The sequence below is a fragment of the Eptesicus fuscus genome, chromosome 19 (genome assembly GCF_027574615.1).
Source record: "Eptesicus fuscus isolate TK198812 chromosome 19, DD_ASM_mEF_20220401, whole genome shotgun sequence".
Taxonomy (NCBI): Eukaryota; Metazoa; Chordata; class Mammalia; order Chiroptera; family Vespertilionidae; genus Eptesicus; species Eptesicus fuscus.
Window position 1 is genome coordinate 39,084,909 of NC_072491.1, and position 20,957 is coordinate 39,105,865.

General features: G+C 44.3%; 2 protein-coding genes across 2 annotated transcripts in view; both read right to left on the minus strand.

Moving 5' to 3' along the window:
- Positions 1–8,699, minus strand: part of TRAM1 (translocation associated membrane protein 1) — a 28,130-nt gene extending 19,431 nt beyond the window's left edge. Inside the window, exons 1-2 of the mRNA XM_054708361.1 lie at positions 8,405–8,699; positions 103–166 (exon numbers count right to left, since the gene is read on the minus strand). Coding sequence (XP_054564336.1) covers positions 103–166; positions 8,405–8,527 — 187 coding nt within the window. The 5' untranslated portion in view covers positions 8,528–8,699. The remainder of the gene's footprint in view (positions 1–102; positions 167–8,404) is intronic.
- A 3,440-nt stretch (positions 8,700–12,139) lies between these two features.
- LACTB2 (lactamase beta 2) overlaps positions 12,140–20,957 on the minus strand; it is a 47,658-nt gene continuing 38,840 nt past the window's right edge. The window contains exon 8 of the mRNA XM_054708350.1: positions 12,140–12,430. The gene's annotated coding sequence lies outside the window, so the exon portion shown is untranslated. The remainder of the gene's footprint in view (positions 12,431–20,957) is intronic.

Consider the following 20,957-nt stretch of genomic DNA (forward strand, 5'->3'; position numbering starts at 1 on the left):
TTGTGAAAAATTAATGAAGAACCTACTGTTCACGGAAATTTCCCAGTTTGTCCATGTGAACCTTTCCACTTAAATAGACAATTCTAAAAGAAAACTACTTACCTGTTGCAGGGAGGGTAACATTGTACTGAAGAGTAACAAAAATGATAGACGCTTTTGCTGATATCTAGAAAGGAAAAAAAAAAAGATCAAGTCAATTTGTGACCTACCAATAGTTGATCAGAGGGAAAATATTACAGCTTCTGTCCCCAAGTCTAAGAACCAAGGGCACCCTAGTTCCTGCGGCACCCTGACAGGCACAAATGAAATTCTTGATCACCAAGGAACTGAGGATGGGAGTTCACGTAAGAGCATTCTGTTCACATGAGATTGTATAATTCACTCCTAATTTAAAGATTTCAAAAGAAATACTCTCTGCAGCTCCACTAAATGGTGATTTGAAAGATAGTTTCTCTACTCTAGACTAATGAACACACAGGTCCTAGTGAGAAAAAAAAAGTTAATGTAAATTAAAAGAAATGGGAACACAGTAGCCATGACAAAGGGTCTGTAGTGTATGTGTGATCTCCCACACACCTGGCATAGCTAAGTGGTCAATAAACATTTAACTGACCCAACTACTGGTAAAAGTAAAGTGGGCAGAAGAGAAATATTGAATGCTTCCTGAATATTTATAGGTACCAGACAAGAAAATAGAACAAAGGTGAATGATACAATCCTTGATGACTACGAGTTTAGTTGGGCCAGGAAGACAAAATTATTATAATACTATAGAATCAGTGCCAATGGGTATTCAGGATAAACAAACTGTTTTGTTTTTTTGTTTTTTTTCTTGGGTGGGGAATGAGGCATGTTCTGGAAAGACTTCTGAGAGGATGTGGTGAGGGAGTTGTCTCGTTGAAAAATAAGTTGACGAGGGGGATGAAGAGGGCAGTGTAGGCTGCAGAGACAGAAAGTGCAAAAGTGAAATAGCAATAAACACAGGCCTGGCATGGGCACACATCAGAAGTGGCAGGAAAACCTAGACAAGCTACTGGTGCTAGAAAGGACCTTGCTTCTTCTTCTTTTTTTTTTTAATTTAATAAACCTTTGTTGTTCAGATTATTACAATTGTTCCTCTTTTTTCCCCCCATAGCTCCCCTCCACCCGGTTCCCACCCCACCCTCTGCTCTTACCCCTCCCCCCACACTGTCCTCATCCATAGGTGTACTATTAGGACCTTGTTTCTTTTTCTTTTTTTTTTCTTTTTTTAATATATTTTATTGATTTTTCACGGAGAGGAAGGGAGAAGGATAGAGTTAGAAACATCGATGAGAGAGAAACATCGATCAGCTGCCTCCTGCACACCCCCTACTGGGGATGTGCCCGCAGCCAAGGTACATGCCCTTGAACGGAATCGAACCCGGGACCCTTCAGTCCGCAGGCCGACGCTCTATCCACTGAGCCAAACCGGTTTTGGCAGGACCTTGTTTCTTGATCTAAGTAAGTTTAGATTTTATTTCACACCAGAGAATTTTGAGGAGAGGGAAGTTCATATGTGCTTTTTAGTAGCGGGCTGTGGCTTACTAAGTGGTTTCTCAAGTCTCCTCAGACCCAGACTCCACACTACAACCAGAATCATCTTCTGATCACATTAACACATCTCCCCATGCGCACCCTCTGCCCAAAAATCCTTTGTTAGGTTCCTGTTCTTTCTCAGATGAAGAACAAAATCTCCAATATGCCCCAAACAACAATCCATGGTCTGACCCCTCCCCTTGGCCTTCATCCAGCCTCATCCCTGAGCATTTCCTCCTATTCTCTTGCCTGGGCATTCCTCCTATCCCAGGGTCTGTGCAGCTCTACCTAAAACTGCTAGGAAACCTTCAGCCTTCAGATCCTAGTTCAGTCACACCTTTTCAAGTAAGCCTGTCCTGTCCCTTAGAGCAGGTCATTTCCTTTGTTAGACTATCTCAGAGAATGTCTTCCTTTCAAAACACATACTCTTGGTGTGATTTTATTAACAGTTTCTGTCTCACTCATTAGAAAGTAAGCCCTGTAAGAGCGGGGACCATGCCTGTTTCTGCTCATCAACATATGCTAGAGACTAGCATGAGGCCTGGCACATATTAGGTGATGGCTCAATATTACTGAACTAGAGGCCCGGTGCACCCGTGCACCTCAGCCTGGCCTGCAGGGATCAGGCCGAAACTAGCTCTCCGACACACCCCACCCCCAGGGGTCCCAGATTGTGAGAGGGCAGTTCTTGGGTGATGCACCCCAGAATCAAGCTCCCTCCTCTCTGGTTCTGGGTGCATCACCTGAGAACCGCAGCTGCCAAGTCACCGCAGCTCAGCAGCTCCTGTGTTGAGCATCTGCCCCCTGGTGGTCAGTGTGTGTCATCGCTACCTGTCAGAACGTCTGCCCCCTAGTGGTCAGTGCATGTCATAGCTACCGGTCGGATGGTCGAATGGTCACTTAGGCTTTTATATATAGATAGATAAATACTAGATAAAATATAAATCTGGAGTAAGTATGCAAGTCAAGTATAAAACTTCTGCAAGAGAGCACATGAAAGATAATAAGGCTGGAACTAAGACAGTCGTAGTGGGATAGAAGTGGGACTTTCGAGGCAGAATAAGGCTTGGTAAGCAAGAGTCAATGATTATGTATTGATGCTTATAGCCTAAGTGAAAAGTAACGTTATTAATAAAAATGTGGAATACAGAAGGAACAGCAGGTTTGAGGAAAAAAAGAAGAAACTGAGTTCTAGATACTTAGATTTCTGTAGGTAGCTAAAGCCTAAGCCTGGAACTCTGCAGGGAGACGCTAGCTTAAAGACTTGGGCATCTCTATTTATAGGTAGTAACTGAAGTTGTTGAAAGTACATAAATCATCTATGGAAAGGGTACAGTATCCGTAGACAAATAGGACATCAGACTGTGGAGTGGGCACAGAAAAAGCTGGTGGCAAAATAAGAAATGATCAGAGACGCAGAAAGAGAATGAAGAGAGCTTGATACCACCAAAGCCAAGGGGGAAACATTTCAAAAAGGCGTGGTTAATAAAGTCAAAGTTTCAAAGAACACGTGGCGGGAAAAGAGTGCAATGGAACGGACAATCTTAGAAGTCGTGGTCACGGCTTGAGTTGTTTCAACAAAGTAATGAGAGTGAAAGCCAATCACAATGGACTGAGGAACCGAAGAGGAACAAAGTGGTACCTAGTGACAGATGCCAGGTCAGGATTTATGTTGTTTTTATGATGGGAGAGACTGAGCTTGTGTGGGGGCCACATTGAGTATATGCCTTCCTCTGGCAATTTTTAGCAATCCACAAATGGGGCGGCACAGGAAAGGCAGGTGGCAGGCTGGGAAGATGGCTGGCTATTGGCAGGATGAATGGGGAGAAAGACCAAGAGGGAAACAAAGCTGAGGGAGAGTGTGGATAAGTAGTTTAAGTCTGCAGAGAAAGCAAAGCAATGAGGGGGCTAACACACTGGAGTAAGGGAAAGGGGGCCAAGGGACCATGAAAGCTTGGACTAGCTGGGGAGCAGGCAAATGAGAAGTAGGATGAAGGTGAACAGGTAAGTTGTAGCTGAGCCTCTGCTACACTAGAATTCAGGACCTGGAAACAAGCAGGTCTGTGTGATAAAGCCCAGGATATGACACTAAAGTGAGTCACTTAACTCTGGTAGATATATAAAGGTCACTTGAATAGAAAAAGCCAGTAAGGCTTGTTATAATTTGAATCATTCACATGGATGCATTAGAGCAGAATGATGGTATGAATTTCCTGGGTAACACTGCTTTCATGCAATTCTTTTTAATAAAGTTAATTGATTACTAAACTTCATTTTTTAATATCTTTGTTTAGACTTTATATATATAAACATAAACACATATAACACACACTCACACCCTCGTTTCTAGTTTAGCATATGAGGTCACGGCTACATAGACAACTTTTTAAGAGCCCCTTACAAATGACAAGTGAACTTCTTCAAAGATTAATTGAATATCAAATACCAAAAGCAAAAACAAATTAGATTATCCTTTTATGCTAGGCTTCCAAATGAAATTAAAGTCTGGCCTAGTTTATCATGTGACATTAAGAAGAAGCCTGGCCAGTGTGGCTCAGTGGTTGAGTGTCAATCTATGAACCAGGAGGTTACGGTTTACTCCTGGTCAGGGCACATGCCTGGTTGAGGGCTTTATTCCCAGTGGGGGCCAATCAATAATTCTCTCTCATCATTGATGTTTCTCTCTCTCTCTCTCCCTCTCCCTTCCTCTCTAAAATCAATATATACATATATATATATATATATGTGTATATATATATATATATATATATATGTTTACAAATACTTATATATTTAAAGTAGAATAAGAGAAAAAATACAAACTACATACCCCCAAAAAGTTTCTAGAAAATTAAACCAGTCATCACATTCTGAACCATTTCTAGGCCCCCTAAGCCACACAGTACAGCCAGCAATTCTTTAAACTAATTTTACAATTAATTAATAGTAAGACAAATTAGCCTGGAATAAAACATACTACAGAAATATATAATGCATTAAAAAGTAAAATTACTGCATTTATGGCAGTTCTGGACATTTACAGCACCGTTCTCCATTTACAAGAAAAAATGACTTATTCAGACACATCTTAAATAGGTTACCACAAACTCTAATGAACTGTTTAATTCCATGTTGGATGCAACATCAACACTATCATACATTTAAGTAGCTGCCAGTGGAGCTTAGTATTTTTTTCTTTTTGTTATACACAGGAGTTAGTATTCTGTGCTTGTTAGAGGTTGGTGTGACTATTACATTGACCAGGTGCCTGAAAGATAAAAGGACAATTTCTGAATACCAAATTCCACTTTCCCACCAGTTTATATAAAATTAGGTTCTTAAAAAAAAAAGGGAAGAAAATGTTGGTATTAAGACAAGTCATGCTTAAAAACAAACCTCCAAAAACTATTCCAAAGTGGTTGTAATTGTAAATGTCCCTCAAACCTGCACAGCCCACACAACCTAGACTCCTGAATACCTGGGAAGTAACTCCCTTCCAGAAGAAAATATTCCTCTTGGAAACCCACAACTCCTCTCTAGCTTCACTTTCAGAAAGCTTCCCAAGTATCCTTCCATTTTTCGACTGTTCAAACTTTCCCAACTCAAATACAAAGCCACTAATTATAGACCATAATTTGCATTATGTGAACAGATGCTGACTATAATAAAAACATGATTTCAAATTTCATAAGCAATTTTTGATATCACCAAGTTTCCTGGAAATTAAAGTCTTACATTTCCCCCAAACATACTACTACTTCATCAATCTTTTCAGTATACACAGGGTGGGGCAAAAGTAGGTTTGCAGTTGTGAGACATAAAACACAGTTTATTCTTGTATTATTTTCCATATGAACAACTGTAAACCTACTTTTGCCCCACCCTGCATAATCTCTTTAAATACTAATGGTTGGACCCTTCTCTCACATAAAAATGCTGTCTTGTATTTTCCCACTTTTATAAATCTAAGGAACATTAACAGCTACCTCTTATGGCATATCTCTTGTATGCCACTGAACTAGATAGGCATTATATTATATTCTCTGAGTTTGTCAATGAGTCCCATTTTACAGAGAAGGAAATAATTCTGAGAAGTTAAACGACATGCCTTAGGTCATCCAGTTTGCAAGCTGTAAAGCTCTAACTTGAACATGGAACCCTTAAGCTCTAGCATCTATGCTTCAATGGTATTTCTATATCGATTCTTCATTTTGGTTAGTAATATAGTATCTATTATTGCTTTGTCAACTTCACCATAAATCCTGACATGTCCTCAATATAGTCACACAAAAGGCTTAGCTCTACTGCAAAAACATTGACTTTTCTATTATTCTAGCACAATTACTGTCATTCTATAATTATGTTAACTTTGAGATTTATCTGCAGTTACTTTACTTATTTTCAATTTATTGATTTTAGAAAGAGGGAGAGGGAAAGGGAGAGAGGAAGAGAAACATTATGCATTCATTGGTTTCTCCTTGTATATGTATATGTGCCCTAATCAGGGATGGAACCAAAACCTTGATGGATGGGACAATGCCAACTGAGCTACCTGGCCAGGGCTACAAGCAATTATTTTAAAATAGCAAAACTAACCTGGTCAATTTTTCCCTGTATGTAGATAACATGCTTTCAAATCCCAAAACTTTAACATATGGTAAGAAAAATGTACAACTTGCAAACTTCCCTTTCCAGGATACTACTTTAATGTTCTTTTGAACTGACCCTAAAAACTTTTTAGATCGTTGTTATATCTATTCAGCTTTACAAATTTTACATGTTTACATAAAGGCAAAAATGCACTCGCTGTTAAAAAAAATCATTAACACATGAGACAAGGTACAGATGGTGAATTTCCCTAGAATTGTGATAAGACAATGTGAAATATCTTACATAAAAGCAAAGTTAGCCTTTCTGAGGGTCAGTATTCCTGATTTATATTCCGTTTAATTCAAAGCATTGTAACAGTACTCCTAAATTCTATCTTTAAAGTTACGAATTCTTACCATATGGAGATGGATTATGACAAATTTATACAAAGTATTATTTCTTTTTTTGAAAAATATTTCTATTTATTGATTTTAGGAGAGAGTGGAAGAGAGTGAGAGAGAGAGAGAGAGAGAGAGAGAGAGAGAGAAATATCGATTTGTTGTTGCATTTATTTATACATTCCTTGGTTGATTCTTGTATGTGCCCTGACGGGATCATATTGGCAACCTTGGTGTTTTGGGACAACGCTATAACCAACTGAGCTACCCAGCCAGACCACAAAAGTATTACTTCTAATAACAAAGCAGAAAGTATAAACAAACAGAAAATTCAGAAAGGGGTACAAATGTTTAGCACTGCCCTTTTAATAATATCCTACATTCACACGGTGCTCACATGGCGCCTTCACACCATATTACCGGGTCCTTTGCATGTCCTGCTGTGAGAACAGCACAGGTGATGTTATCTCCTTGCTCGGAGCAAAAACCCGAGGCTGAGCTTTCAGTCAGGAGCAGGTAAGCAGCACAGGCCCGGCCTCAAGTGAAGTGAGTTCCCACAATTAGTTCCCTTCTACCTTTCCTTCCTCTGCACCTGCTCCCTCCTTCACAACAGACTACGTGGAAATAAATGACATTACCAGGAATTAAAAAAAATCTACATTTAGACTTAGAATAGCCCATTCGAAGAAAAGCAAAAATAAATTAAAATACGTATGAAGCTACCTGATCACATTAAAAAGCCTATAAGGACTCCATTTAAAAATGTCACTCATCCTTTGGTCATTGGCAGTCTCATTCCGCTAGTTTTTTTCCCCCCCAAGAATTGGTAACGTCCCTCCTTCAACAAAGAGGAGTTAAGCAGCTCCTACACTCAGGCACGAATCTAGGCACTGGGAATGCGAGTATTACAGACCGTCTGCCCTCACATTCCAGCAGGGGGGAAAGGCGGTAAATAAGTAAAATAAGTACATTGGACAGGGCGAAGGGGCTTTCGAGAAAAATGAAAAAAAGGGGAAAGAAGGTAAGGATTGGGCATGTACAGTGGGGAGCGAGGGAAAGAAAACCGCAGGATGTCACCTCGCGAAGTTCATCACCCACATTCAACAGCTGTTAAGCAAGCCACCCAGACCCTGGAAACGGGGGAGGAGAATGGACACACGCCTGACATTCCCAGCCTTTCCCACTTCCAGGAACAATAACAGAAACCGCTCGACTCCCGGGCACGGCTGCTCAGAACCTCGCCGTAGGCATCCGCTCTTGTTTCTTTAAGGAAAGAGCAAGCGTCAGGGCAAAAAGTTGGGGAACCGGCTGGGGACACCGCCAGCCTGGGAGTCGAGAACGGAAACAATCGGCGTGGCCCCGTGTGCCCAGCCCGGGCGCTCCTCGCTGCCCCGCGGCCGCCGACCAGCCGGCGGGCAGCACACGCCAAGGCTCCGTTTGTTCTCCTTCACCCCCAAACTCGGGGCTGCGGGGACCCCCACCGGCACACCCGCGGTCTCCGGGCCCCCCTGGCCTGGCCTCCACGTCACCCCAGCCCTCGCCCGGGACGCGCCCGCCGCCAGGCCGGCCATCCCCGAGCCCGCCCCCCTGCCCCCCGCCCCCCGCCGCAGCCAGCTCGGCAGCGCAGGGCCGCCCCCGCCGCCTCGGCCCCTCGCCGGCTGCCACGTAACCCTCCGCGGGAACCAGGAACTGCGCGGCGCGGGAGGGGGCGGCGGCGGCTGGAGGGGAGGGAGGGCAGCGCGTCCGCGGCGGGGGGCGACGCGGCGGTCCCCGGCCAGGCCCCGCGGCCCCAGGCCCGCACCTCGGGGGGCCGGCACCTCCCCCCGACCCCAGGCGCCCGGGGCGCGGGGCGGGCTCACCTCGAACATGAGCCCCAGCAGGAAGACCATCGCCACACAGGAGACGATGTCCGCGTGATTCTGCAGGATGAATTCGTGGCTCAGGATCGGGGGGCTCTTGGTGCTCTTCCTGCGAATCGCCATGGTGAAGCCGCCGCCCGCGCTGCAGGTGCTCCGCCCGGCTCCTGTCTTCCCGCTGCTCACCAACCAGCCGCCGCCGCCGCCGCCTCCCCCTGGCTGCTCCTCACAGCCCCGCCGCCGCCGCTCGCTGGGGCTTCACTTCCCATCCCACAGCCAGTACGCAGCCGCCGGGGCCGCCCGGAAAAAAAAAAAAAAAAAAAAAAAGCGAGCCCACGGCGGGACGAGCATGCGCAGCAGGGAGGCGGCGCTCTCTTGTGCCGCGGTCGCCCTGGCAGCCCACAGCGCCGCCTGGCGACCGGAGGCCGACAGTACCGGCCGGCGAGGGCAGAAGCCTGAGCCAAGCAACGTGCCCCCTGCTCCGCGCCAGGCCAAGGGTTGAGGCACAAACTTCCTGAGCGGAGTTAACAGGCTAAATCCCCAGCGCGGTCGCTGACCGCCACGTGTTGTAGCGTGCAGGGCCACAAGTATGCTTTCCCATCCTCCTGGCTACCTTGGGCTGGGTGTCAGTGCCTGCTTCCTTGTTGAGTATCACTTCTTTAAAAAAAGAATTATTTTTATTTATTTATGTATGTATTTATTTATGTATTTATTTATTTATTATTTCAGAGAGAGGGAATCACCGCTACAACCAGGGCATGTGCCCTGACTGGGAATCCAACAGTGACCTCCTCCTGGTTCATAGGTTGGCCCTCAACCACTGGGCCACATTGGCTGGGCAAAGAATGCGGGGTTTTGAATCAGAATTCTGCCACTTATTATCTGTGTGATCATGAACAAGTTACTTAAACTCTGTGTGTCTTGACTGACTCATTCATTTGTGTATTCATTTATTCAAAGAATATTTATTGGGTCGCTAGGCACTGGGGATACAGAACTGAATGAAAAATACAAATTAACCCATTCTGTTGGGCTTTCAGTCTAGCGGTGGGGAATCTTTAACCCTTTGCACTCGCTTGCTTTTTTCATCGAGCTGCTACCGATGCTAACCCTGTCGAGTCACACTCGACATCCGAGTGCAAAAGGTTAAACAAGATTTAAAAAGTGTTAAACTGAGATGAGGGTCCCAGAGAAAAATAAAGCAAGGGAATAGGGACAGTTTTGGGAAGTTGCATTTGCCTGAAGACCTCAAGGAGGGGAGGGAGCAAGCCACCTGGATATCATCTATAAAAATATTACTGTAAGTACCTACTTTAGCAACTGAATAGATGACTCAAGGAAAGTGCTCAGTAGAGGGTTAGGGCTCTATAAATATTAGCTACTAGAGGCCCGGTGCACAAAATTAGTGCATGGGGGGAGGGGGGTGTCCCTCAGCCCAGGCTGCACCCTCTCCAATCTGGGACCCCTCTCACAATCCAGGACTGCTGGCTCCCAACTGCTCGCCTGCCTGCCTTCCTGATTGCCCCTAACCGCTTCTGCCTGCCAGCCTGATCACCCCCTAACCACTCCCCTGCCAGGCTGATTGATGCCTAACTGCTCCCCTGCCAGCCTGATTGCCCCTAACTGCCCTCCCCTGCAGGCCTGGTCACCCCTAACTGCCCTCCCCTGCAGGCCTGGTCCCCCCCCCCCCACAACTGCCCTCCCCTGCAGGCCTGGTCCCCCCCCCCCCCCCCACAACTGCTCTCCCCTGCAGGCCTGGGCGCGCCCCCCCCCCCCCCGCAACTGCCCTTCCCTGCAGGCCCGGTTGCCCCCAACTTCCCTCCTCTGCCAGCCTGGTCACCCTAACTGCCCTCCCCTGCAGGCTTAATCGCCCCCAACTGCCCTTCCTTGCAGGCCTGATCCCTCCCAACTGCCCTCCCCTGCTGGTCATCTTGTGTCCACATGGGGGCAGCCATAGTATGTGTTGGAGTGATGGTCAATTTGCATATTACTCTTTTATTAGATAGGATTATTGTGTTCCTCCTTTCTGGTCAAATGATTACTGGTTTCACTCACCTCCAAATGGCCTTCCAGTTTTTACATTAGAATGATGCTTCAAATAAGCTCAAAGATTTTGGTGGTTTCCCCCATGACTAGCTCATGATGATTTGGCCCCTGCTTACTCAGACAGGCTCAAACCCTGCCTGGATAGGCCCCAATCTCCTAGTACCAGCCTTACTGACTTCACACTGTACACTCTATAGCATGCGCTCTCCCCTGGCTATGTGTCTACTGCTTCTGTCCAGAATGTTTTCTCCTCTTCCCCCTAGGACACTCCTACCATTCCTCTAAATCTCATTCATGTGTGACTTCTTTGAAACCTTCACAGACTACTGACTATCTCTTATAATTCAATTACATGTTTTAATAGCTTTGAGATATAATTTATATCACATAGTTTGCCTATTTAAGGTGCACAATTTGATGGTTTTTAGTGTATTACAAAGTTGTGCAGCCATCACAATAATCTAACTTTAGAACATTTTTGTTATCCCCAAAGGAAAGAGTCTTTGTTCTTGAAACTCAGATGCCTAGAATGAAAGACAGAAAATAGACAATCAATCACTGACGCGATGGGTGTTTTCAAGACTTGCTCGGTGAAGGGTGCAATGGAAGGGCTCTAGGTCATTTGGAAGTTAATTATTCCATTGAAGTTGAGTTTTTAAACTGAAATTGACTTTTTCATATATTAAAATTTAATTATTTTTCACTCTTTTATGAGAAAATATCCCCACTGGTCTTTGAGCCGCATAAACCTACCATACTCTGGTCAGCGCTAAGACCTGAGGTGGTCATTTGTATTTGGCAAGACAGAGGATGTGTGGTTGTCTAACTGGGTTTCGCAGGAAACAGATGCCAAAACAGACTTAGAATCATAAGAGATTTATTGACAATAACATTTGTGAAGTATAAAGGGAAGAGGAGTCAGCAGGGAAAGCCTTCAGATTATAGCACAGGTCTGACATCCGTGAAAGGAAGGAAGGAGGACTGGGCAGGAAGAGCTTCAGACTGAGTAGCAAAGTTTTGGCCGGCTCAGTGGGGAGCTCCAGAACACTGGGCAGAGACGGTGAGCCTTTGTACCACTGATGTGCTCAGTCAGGCACTGCAAGCTCCTACCCTGCATGCTTGGCCTCTTCCAGAGAAGGTCGCATCTTCCTTTAGGCACTATCTCCATAGCTCTCTATTGGGCTCTGGTAACCACTCTTGGTTTGGGAACAATCTGTTCTTTTTGCAGTAAGGATCATCTCAATGTGGCAGGGAGAGCTCGGGTATAGGTAATTGGCCCATGAGCTCTGTATAGGTTCTACATGGCATCTTGGGAGCTTTGGATGTCCTCAATGACCAGAGAGTCTACATCTACACCCTTAAGTCCAGCATGTTTCTCTGCATTTTTAAGCATGGGCAGCAAAAATTCAGCACTCTTTTTGGGTCACTGACCCCGCTGTTTGCCCAGGGCACACCTACCAACTCGACCACTGTAATGACAGACTGGTACATGATGCTTGTGTAAAGTGACATCTTTATTTTATTTTATTTTATTTTATTTTTACAGAGAGGAAGAGAAAGGGATAGAGAGTTAGAAACATCGATGAGAGAGAAACATCAATCAGCTGCCTCCTGCACACCCCCCACTGGGGATGTGCCTGCAACCAAGGTACATGCCCTTGACCGGAATTGAACCCGGGACCCTTGAGTCCACAGGCCGATGCTCTATCCACTGAGCCAAACCGGTTTCAGCTAGTGACATCCTTTAGATAATTGGTGGCTTTTTGGATACGCATACCCTTGATGGCCTGGGTAGCTTCAAGAGTTTGTAAAGTGAACATGAAGATTTGAACCTCTTGATTTGCATGTTTGTGGGGTTTTCTGGGTCAAGTGAATAGCGAACCATTTTCAGAGGTCGCCTCAGGCCGCTTACAGGAAGAGTAGGACTCTATTTCTTCATCCCTCTTGTTGCTTTTCTTTGTTTCAGTTTGGTGTCATTTTTCCCTATTGTAAATAGATGTTATTTACATGGCATAGAATATGGTCACTTGAAGGTCTATCAGAACAATACCAAGGAAAGACTTAGACTAGGCTGGCTTGGTTGCTTGATCATTTCCGGGTCAACTCTTGTGGCCCACTTTAGTCACATGCTTTTCCCTATGGGTAGGGTGAGTCTATTACCAGAAGTTGTGGAGGAAGGGGTTTGGGGCAAATAAGAACATGAACCATCTGGTAGAAAGGTTCTGGATGTAGAGGAATAGCAAGAGGTGGTTAGATTAGAGGAGAAAAAAATCAACAGTAGCATGAACACAAGTGAATGAGAATAATAGATGGGTGGAGTGACTTGTATTTGAGGCAACGACCAAGAGCTATGGAGATGTATGGTGGGGAGGATATCTGAAATAACCTCAGCAGTCACAGAGGGAGGAAGGGGTCTTAGTTTGAATTTGTTATGCTTTCAAGAGGGCCCTAAAATGGGTCATTTCCTGGGGGTTGGCACATGCTGGACACAGCAGCTTATTTGGGGATGCTTCAAAAGGCAGCTGGGTACTTCCAGCTGCCAGGAAGCACGCAGTGCATCACTTTCACCTGAGGAGAATGAATCATTCTCTTTTTGCATCATTCTGTGCAAAATGCTTTCGTAAACGGCTTCTATAATTAGAAGGTCTTATGCCTCAGGGAATTTGTAACTGGTTGAACTGAGCTGATATCTTGTAGCCATCAAAAAATGATGTATGGCTCATTGCCTAGTAGAACCAAGGTCTTGGGGTGGTGGCCAAAGATTCTTTGGAGCTGTTTTCTTGATTGCATCAGCCCAAGACAAAGCTTACAGCACAAATGAAAACAGCTAAAATGTAGACAATTCTTTGCAGTCCCCCAAGCACTGTTGATATATATTAGTAATTTTAACCTTATATTAACCTGGAACATAATGTTATCCCTATTTCAAATAAGGAAACAGAGGCTCTGTAAAACAACATGTTTAGTATTTTACAACTATTGAATTTTAACTCCCAAGGTGAAGAATGTGAATTTTATCTTATAAAGTTATGGTAAGAATATACTAAAGAATCAAGACGGTATTTTTTGGAGCTTAAATGGTGCAAGTCAAAGTGAAATAATCATAGAAGAATATGTGAATATATTGTTAACAACAATGACAAAATAAGAGCAACTAGTATTTACTGGGTGCAAAGGGTTGTACTAAACACTATGAACATTTAATACTCATAACAACAAATTGAATTACTATCATTTCTTTTCTACAGATGAGGAATATTATTACTAAACTGTTGCTATCACCACCACCATGACAAATGGAAACAGGAATAGACCATGTACACGGAATTCAATTACTAGTAGTTTATTTTAATTGGGGAAATGAGCACTAGCTCAGGGAAGGAAAGAGAAAGGGATAAGTCCCCGAGGCTAAGACAAATGATAGCCTTGTCCCTGTGAAGCAAGCCACTCACATTTCCTAGGCAATTTATCAGTCCTTCTGAGCATCACTCCTACCCACCAGCATTTTCTTTGGTCGTCAAATTGAATCCACATCCTCAAACTATAGTGTAAATATTGCTCTGGTAAGTGGAGTGGGGATTAAAAGAAATAGGAGTGATTAAGGACCAATGCAGCTTGGGGCATGGGATAATGGTGATGCTATTTATCCAAATGGTGAGTTGGGAAGGGTGGTAATTAGGAATATAAAACTGTGGAATAAGAGAAGAGTTTGGTTTTAGATGTATTGACTTTCTTCACATTGATGTCTGGACTTTGGGAGACAGCCAAATGAAGAATTCCTGCAGATAGCAAAATATTTAGGCCTGGGGTTTTGGTGAATGGTTCCAGCTCAAGCACACATCTGGAAATTATTCAGCATGGTGGTAATGGTTAACACCACTAACATGGGTTAGATCTTTGAGGTGGTGAATAACAAGAAAGGAGATCAGTGTATTCAGTCTTGGGGGTTCCAATGGCAAAGGGAATAAAGGGGGACCAAGAACTTATGTATATGGCATTTAATAGCAATGATTTTCAGTGTGCTTTTCAAACAATAATTTCCATGAAGTCTCCATAAACTCTGAATGATGAGACTTTTATGCTCACAATATCCTTTCACTCTGTAATCCTAATAACTGATTTATTTTAGGTTTAAATGCTATTGCATGAAATGTGATGGTCCAAAGGATAGTTATTCCTTTGAAGTTGAAATTCATTAAAAACATACTAAATGAGACAAGTAATAAAATGGGAAAGAAAAAGGAGAATAATTATATTAAAGAACTGAATTCCAAGAAAAAATGTTTCAAGACTAGCTTCTAGGAAGCCAAGCAAAAAGTGAACATGGTGAATTAACTAGATATTGTTCCACGTAGGGATTTTGAAACAGGGTAATTATCACTCTCACATGGATCCTTCCTAACCTGGAGGTTCTGATGAATGAGTCTTGTATGAGGTCTGGTAAGTAGTGTGTGTTTTGAAAGTTCTTCAAGTGATTCTGAGAATTAGTCCAATTTGACAAGCACTAGTCTAACAAAGGAAACATACTGACCAGTTCACAGGACAGAAAAAGTTTTGTTCTAGCTCTTAAATCTGAGATTTCATGCCATGGACACTGAACATCAAATAACAAGACAGAGCTGTCCTCAAAAGCATTAAGAAAAAACAGGGAGGGGTTTTAGATGTTTTTTTTTTTTTTCCTCATTCTAACCTTGGATAAAGAAAAACCAACACAATACTAATTATAATTGATGTAGAAAAAGAACCGATGGAAAAATTACATTCCTTGGTCCTCTTTAGACATTCTGATTCAGTAAATCTGGGTAGGGACCAGAAATTTGCATTTGTAATAAGTGCCATAAAAGTGGTCCAAGACCACATTTCTGCTCTGAGAGAATGAATGGGTGACAGTATTTCTCAGTTTCAGGTTTAGATATAAAGTCTTGAGATACCCCACTTGTGATAGGCATTTTTTAAAAAATGAAGCAGGAGAAGGAAGCATGATCAATCTATTTCCACAAAGTAGGCTGGGAGAACTTCTGTGGTATAAGACAGAGAACTTCTTCTAGTGTAAAATTTTCTTCAATCCTTGGAAAAATCTCAAGCATAGGTTGCGTCACGTGCCAAGAGAATAGATGTTAGTCTCACTTTAAGAGGAAAAAAAATTGATACTCAATGGATTCAAATCTTAAAGAATCATGGGAAAAAACTTGGGAAAACTAATTGACTAGTAGTCTTCTCATAGGGATTCTTTTTTTAAAAAAAATATTTTGTTTTTATTGATTTTGAGAGAGAGAGGAAGGGAGAGAGATAGATAGGAACATCAATGAGAGAGAGAGAGAGACATCAGCCTCCTGCACACTCCCTCCTAGAGATTGAGCCCGAAACCCGGGCATGTGCCCTGACTAGGAATGAAACCCAGGGTTAATGCTTAACCACTGAGCAATACCAGCTGGGCTGGTAGGGATTCATTTTACTCTAAACACTTTAAGTATCAAAAATACCATGGTATTAATATGATCATGTACAAAATAGGGTCATGTACTTGTACCCTGAATTGCTCCAACCTAACATATTTGGAAACCTCTGATTCATAGCAACACATGTTTTTCCAGACTGGTCTTCATTTTAAGTATATCAGGAAAAAGGTTATTTTCCTTCCATGGGTACTTCTTAAGTTCTTCATGGTCATTAACCACCCCAAACTTTTTTTTTTTATAATATATTTTATTGATTTTTAACAGAGAGGAAGGGAGAAGGGATAGAGAGCTAGAAACATCGATGAGAGAGAAACATCGACCAGCTGCCTCCTGCACACCCCTCCACCGGGGATGTGCCCGCAACCAATGTACATGCCCTTGACCGGAATCGAACCTGGGACCCTTCAGTCCGCAGACCGACGCTCTATCCACTGAGCCAAACCGGTTTCGGCAACCCCAAACTTCTTAAAAACATCAGTAAAAACAGGTGTGAGGCAATCTGTCATAAACGTGTCAGCTATCCTGCAGAATTTGAAGTGGGTAACTTGACCAACCAAAGAAGGAAAATGGTGGTGGCTGAAGACTCTAATAGTGGCTGAGTCCTCCCTCTTCTCTTTATATTGGTTAGTTACTAACTCCTAAATTCAGCTTAGATCTCAACAAGATAAATAAACTATGATAGGTCTTTAACACTCTACCATATTGTGACTGGAAAATGAGGTTGGGATCTACCATAGAGCTATTTGCTAGATACAGTAACCTTGGGTCTAATACTCTTTAGAGGGTTACTACATTAAAACTTTAAAAGTCACAAAAGTCTCCAGTTCACATTAATTCTCCAGGTCCTTCAGTCCAGATACTAGGTACAGGACTTCTTCTTAGAGAATATTTTATGCTTGAGAATTGTATCCATTAAGAAATATGAACTTAAAGATTCTTATCCTTAGGTCTAAGAGACCATTAAATAAGCAAGTACTTCTCATTTTCCCCAATTCCTGGTAATTTTTCAGGAGAAAATTCTAGTATAAAAACACTTGCTTCAGGAGAAACCAAGATGGCGGCATAGGTTAACACCCGAACTGCTGCCTCGCACAACCACTTCAAAACTACAACTAAAAGACAAAACGGACATCATCCAGAACCATAGGAAGGCTGGCTGAGCAGAAATTCTACAACTAGAAGGAAAGAGAAAAGTACACTGAGACTCAGAGGAGCTGCGGAAGTAAAGGCAGAGGTAAGGAGGTGCGCGCATGGAGAGGGCTGGCAACTGAGTACGTGGCTGGCTTTTTCAATCTGGAGGGAGACACAAGCTCCCAACTGCTCTGAACTCCAGTTCCGGGCGAGACTCTGGGGACCCAGACTCATACGGTGAGAAATTGGACTGTCTGGCAGCGGGCAGAACTTGAGAGCGGCTTTCTCTCAGAGGTGCTTGCAGCGACCACCGCGTGACACTGATATCCGGGGGCCTCTTAGGGCAGTGCTAATGGGAAGCCATTGCTGTTTGCTCCGCCCTGAGACTCCGCCCCACCCCAGCTGTGCGCAGAGGCTTGGGCATACCAATGGCCTGGTCCTTTGAAATCTAAACTTACCTAACAAACTGCAGCTGATTCAGTGAGACCCAGAACATCCAAAAGAAGGCCCAAGGCCCCGCAGCAGCTTGCATTGCTTCACAGCTGGGCCACATCTGGGCACTTCCAAAACCCAAAGAAGAGGAATCTGCAGATCTCTCCATAGCTCCTGCTGGGTGGCCTCAGGCAGAGGCTAAATGCACCTCCTTAGAGATCCAAGAGCCAGTGTACCCAGTGGTCAGAGTGGGACCATCCAGATTACAACTCCTCAGATCCATAAGGGACACACTCAGGGGGCAGACTCAGTGAGCACCAAAGCCCCACTGAAGCAAGTCTTGCCTCATAAGGGTGCATAAGGGTGTCTCCAGCACAGAAGTTCTCCCAGCGTAGGCACAGCTGATCCTCACAGCCAATTGGCCTGGAGGTCAATTCCTCCCAGTGATACCAACAACAATGAACACTTAACTACAACAAGACTGTGCACACAGCCCACAAAGGGTTGCACCAAGAGTGTCTACCTCAGGTAACTGGGGAGGCTGAGCCACTGGGCCCTATAGGACACCTAGCACACAAAGCCACTTTATCAACTCAGGGAAGCAGCCAAAAGGCTGAGACAAAGAAACAGGTCACAAATGAAAGAAATGGAGGAAAGCAAACAACTGGATATAGAGTTCAAAACCACGGTTATAAGGTTTTTCAAGAATTTTCTAGAAAGCGCCAATAAGTTTAGTGAGACCCTCAAGGATATGAAAAAGGACCAACTAGAAATTAAGCATACACTGACTGAAATAAAAAATAATATACAGAGATCCAACAGCAGACTAGAGGATTGCAAGAATCAAGTCAAAGATCTGAAATACAAAGAAGCAAAAAACACCCAACCAGAAAAGCAAAAAGAAAAAAGAATCCAAAAATTTGAAGACAGTGTAAGGAGCCTCTGGGACAACTTCAAGCGTATCAACATCCAAATTATGGGTGTGCCAGAAGAAGAGAGAGAGCAAGATACTGAAAACCTATTTGAAGAAATAATGACAGAAAACTTCCCCCACCTGGTGAAAGAAATAGACTTACAAGTCCAGGAAGCACACAGAACCCCAAACAAAAGGAATCCAAAGAGGACCACACCAAGACATATCATAATTAAAATGCCAAGAGCAAAAGACAAAGAAATAATATTAAAAGCAGCAAGAGAAAAACAGTTAGTTACCTACAAGGGAGCACCCATATGATTGTCAGCTGATTTCTCAACAGAAACTATGCAGGTCAGATGGGAGTGGCAAGAAATATTCAAAGTGATGAATAGCAAGAACCTATAACCAAGATTACTCTACCCAGCAAAGCTATCATTCAGAATTGAAGGTCAGATAAAGAGCTTCACAGATAAGAAAAAGCTAAAGGAGTTCATCACCACCAAACCAGTATTATATGAAACTAGAGGCCCGGTGCACAAAATTCGTGCACTGAGGAGGGGTGTCCCTCAGCCCAACCTGCACCCTCTCCAATCTGGGACCCCTTGGGGGATACCTTTCACAATCCAGGACTGCTGGCTCCTAACTGCTCGCCTGCCTGCCTGATTGCCCCTAACCGCTTCTGCCTGCCAGCCTGATCACCCCCTAACCACTCCCCTGCCAGCCTGATTGACGCCTAACTGCTCCCCTGCCAACCCGATCATCCCCAACTGCCCTCCCCTGACAACCCGGTCACCCCCAAATGCCCTCCCCTGCATATTCCCTCTTTATTAGATAGGATTTTTTCTTTAATATATTGGACAGCCCCTACTGGTTTGGCTAGGTGGATAGAGCATCGCCCTGCAGGCTCAAGTGTCCCAGGTTCGATTCCGGTCAAGGGCATGTACCTTGGTTGTGGGCATATACTCAGTGGGGAGTGTGCAGGAGGCAGCTGATTGATGTTTCTCTCTCATAGATGTTTCTAGCTCTCTATCCCTTTCCCTTCCTCTCTGTAAAAAAATAAAATAAAATATATATATTTTAAAAAGAAACATTTGAGATTCCTCCATATCTGCTTGGCTGGTGTGACTCAGTGATTGAGACCCCAGGCTGCCGCCACTGGCAGGGGATCGCGCTGTGGGGGTGCGTGCCGCTGCCAGGCTGAGACCCCAGCCCAGGCTGCCGCTGCTGGCAGGGGATTGCACCGTGGGGGTGCGCGCCCCTGCCAGGATCAGGCGGGGATTGTGCCATGGGGGTGCACGCCCCTCCCAGGCTGAGACCCCAGCCCAGGCTGCCACCACTGGGAGGGGATCTTGCCGTGGGGAGTGAATTTGTTTTTTATAAAGGGTCAGGAGGGCCTCTGGGCAGCATACTGCCAGGCCGCTTACTCTGCAGGCTCTCAGCAGCAGCCCTCCCTGAGACTGGGGGACTCCAGGGGGGCTGAGAGGACTGGGTCCTGCCATCTTGTGGCTGTGGGCGCTGCCCTTTTTGTCGCGGAGTGATGGTTAATTTGCATATTACTCTTTTATTAGATAGGATGCTGAAAGGTATTCTTGAAGAAGAGGAAGAAGAAGAAAAAGGTAAAGATAAAAATTATGAATAACAAATACATATCTATCAACAAGTGAATCTAAAAATCAAGTGAATAAAAAATCTGATGAACAGAATAAACTGGTGAATATAATAGAATCAGGGGCATAGAAAGGGAGTGGACTGACAATCCTCGGGGGGAAAGGAGTGTGGGGGGTGCGGGAAGAGACTGGACAAAAATCATACACCTATGGATGAGGACAGTGGGGGGTGGTGGGGTGGGAACTGGGTGGAGGGGAGCGATGGGGGGAAAAAGGAGGAACAACTGTAATAATCTGAACAATAAAGATTAAAAAAAAAGAAAAAGAAAAACACTTGCTTCATTGGACTAGAGAGTGGGAACCCACTCATTGCATAATATCAGTATTTTGACATTAAAATGTTTAGTTTATATCAAACTAATAAATGTACCAGTTTAAAAAATACTATCAACAGGAAAAAACATTTCCCCATCGTATTTCTCTTCTAAAATTTTTTCCCTTGGTATTAAACAATAAGATGCATATACTTTTATTTCTAGACTAGAGGCCCGGTGCACGATTAGTGCATGGGTGGGGTCCCTCAATCTGGCCTGTGATCGATCAGGGCTGATTGGGGCCTTCTCGCCTAGTCCCCAACAAGGTGACCGGGGCCAGTCAGTCAGGGAGAGGGACCGCGGGAGGTTGGCCAGCCACGCAAGGTTGGCTGTGGGGGTGCACTGACCACCAGGGAGCAGCTCCTGTGTTTAGCGTCTGCCCCCTGGTGGTCAGTGCGCATCATAGCGACCAGTCGACCAGTAATTTGGTCGCTTAGGCTTTTATATATATATTAGCGGCCTGGTGCATGAAATTCGTGCACAGAGGGGTGGGTCCCTCAGCCCAGCCTGCACCCTCTCTAATCTGGGACCCCTTGAGGGATGTCCGACTGCCCGTAGGATCGGGCCTAAACGGGCAGTCGGACATCCCTC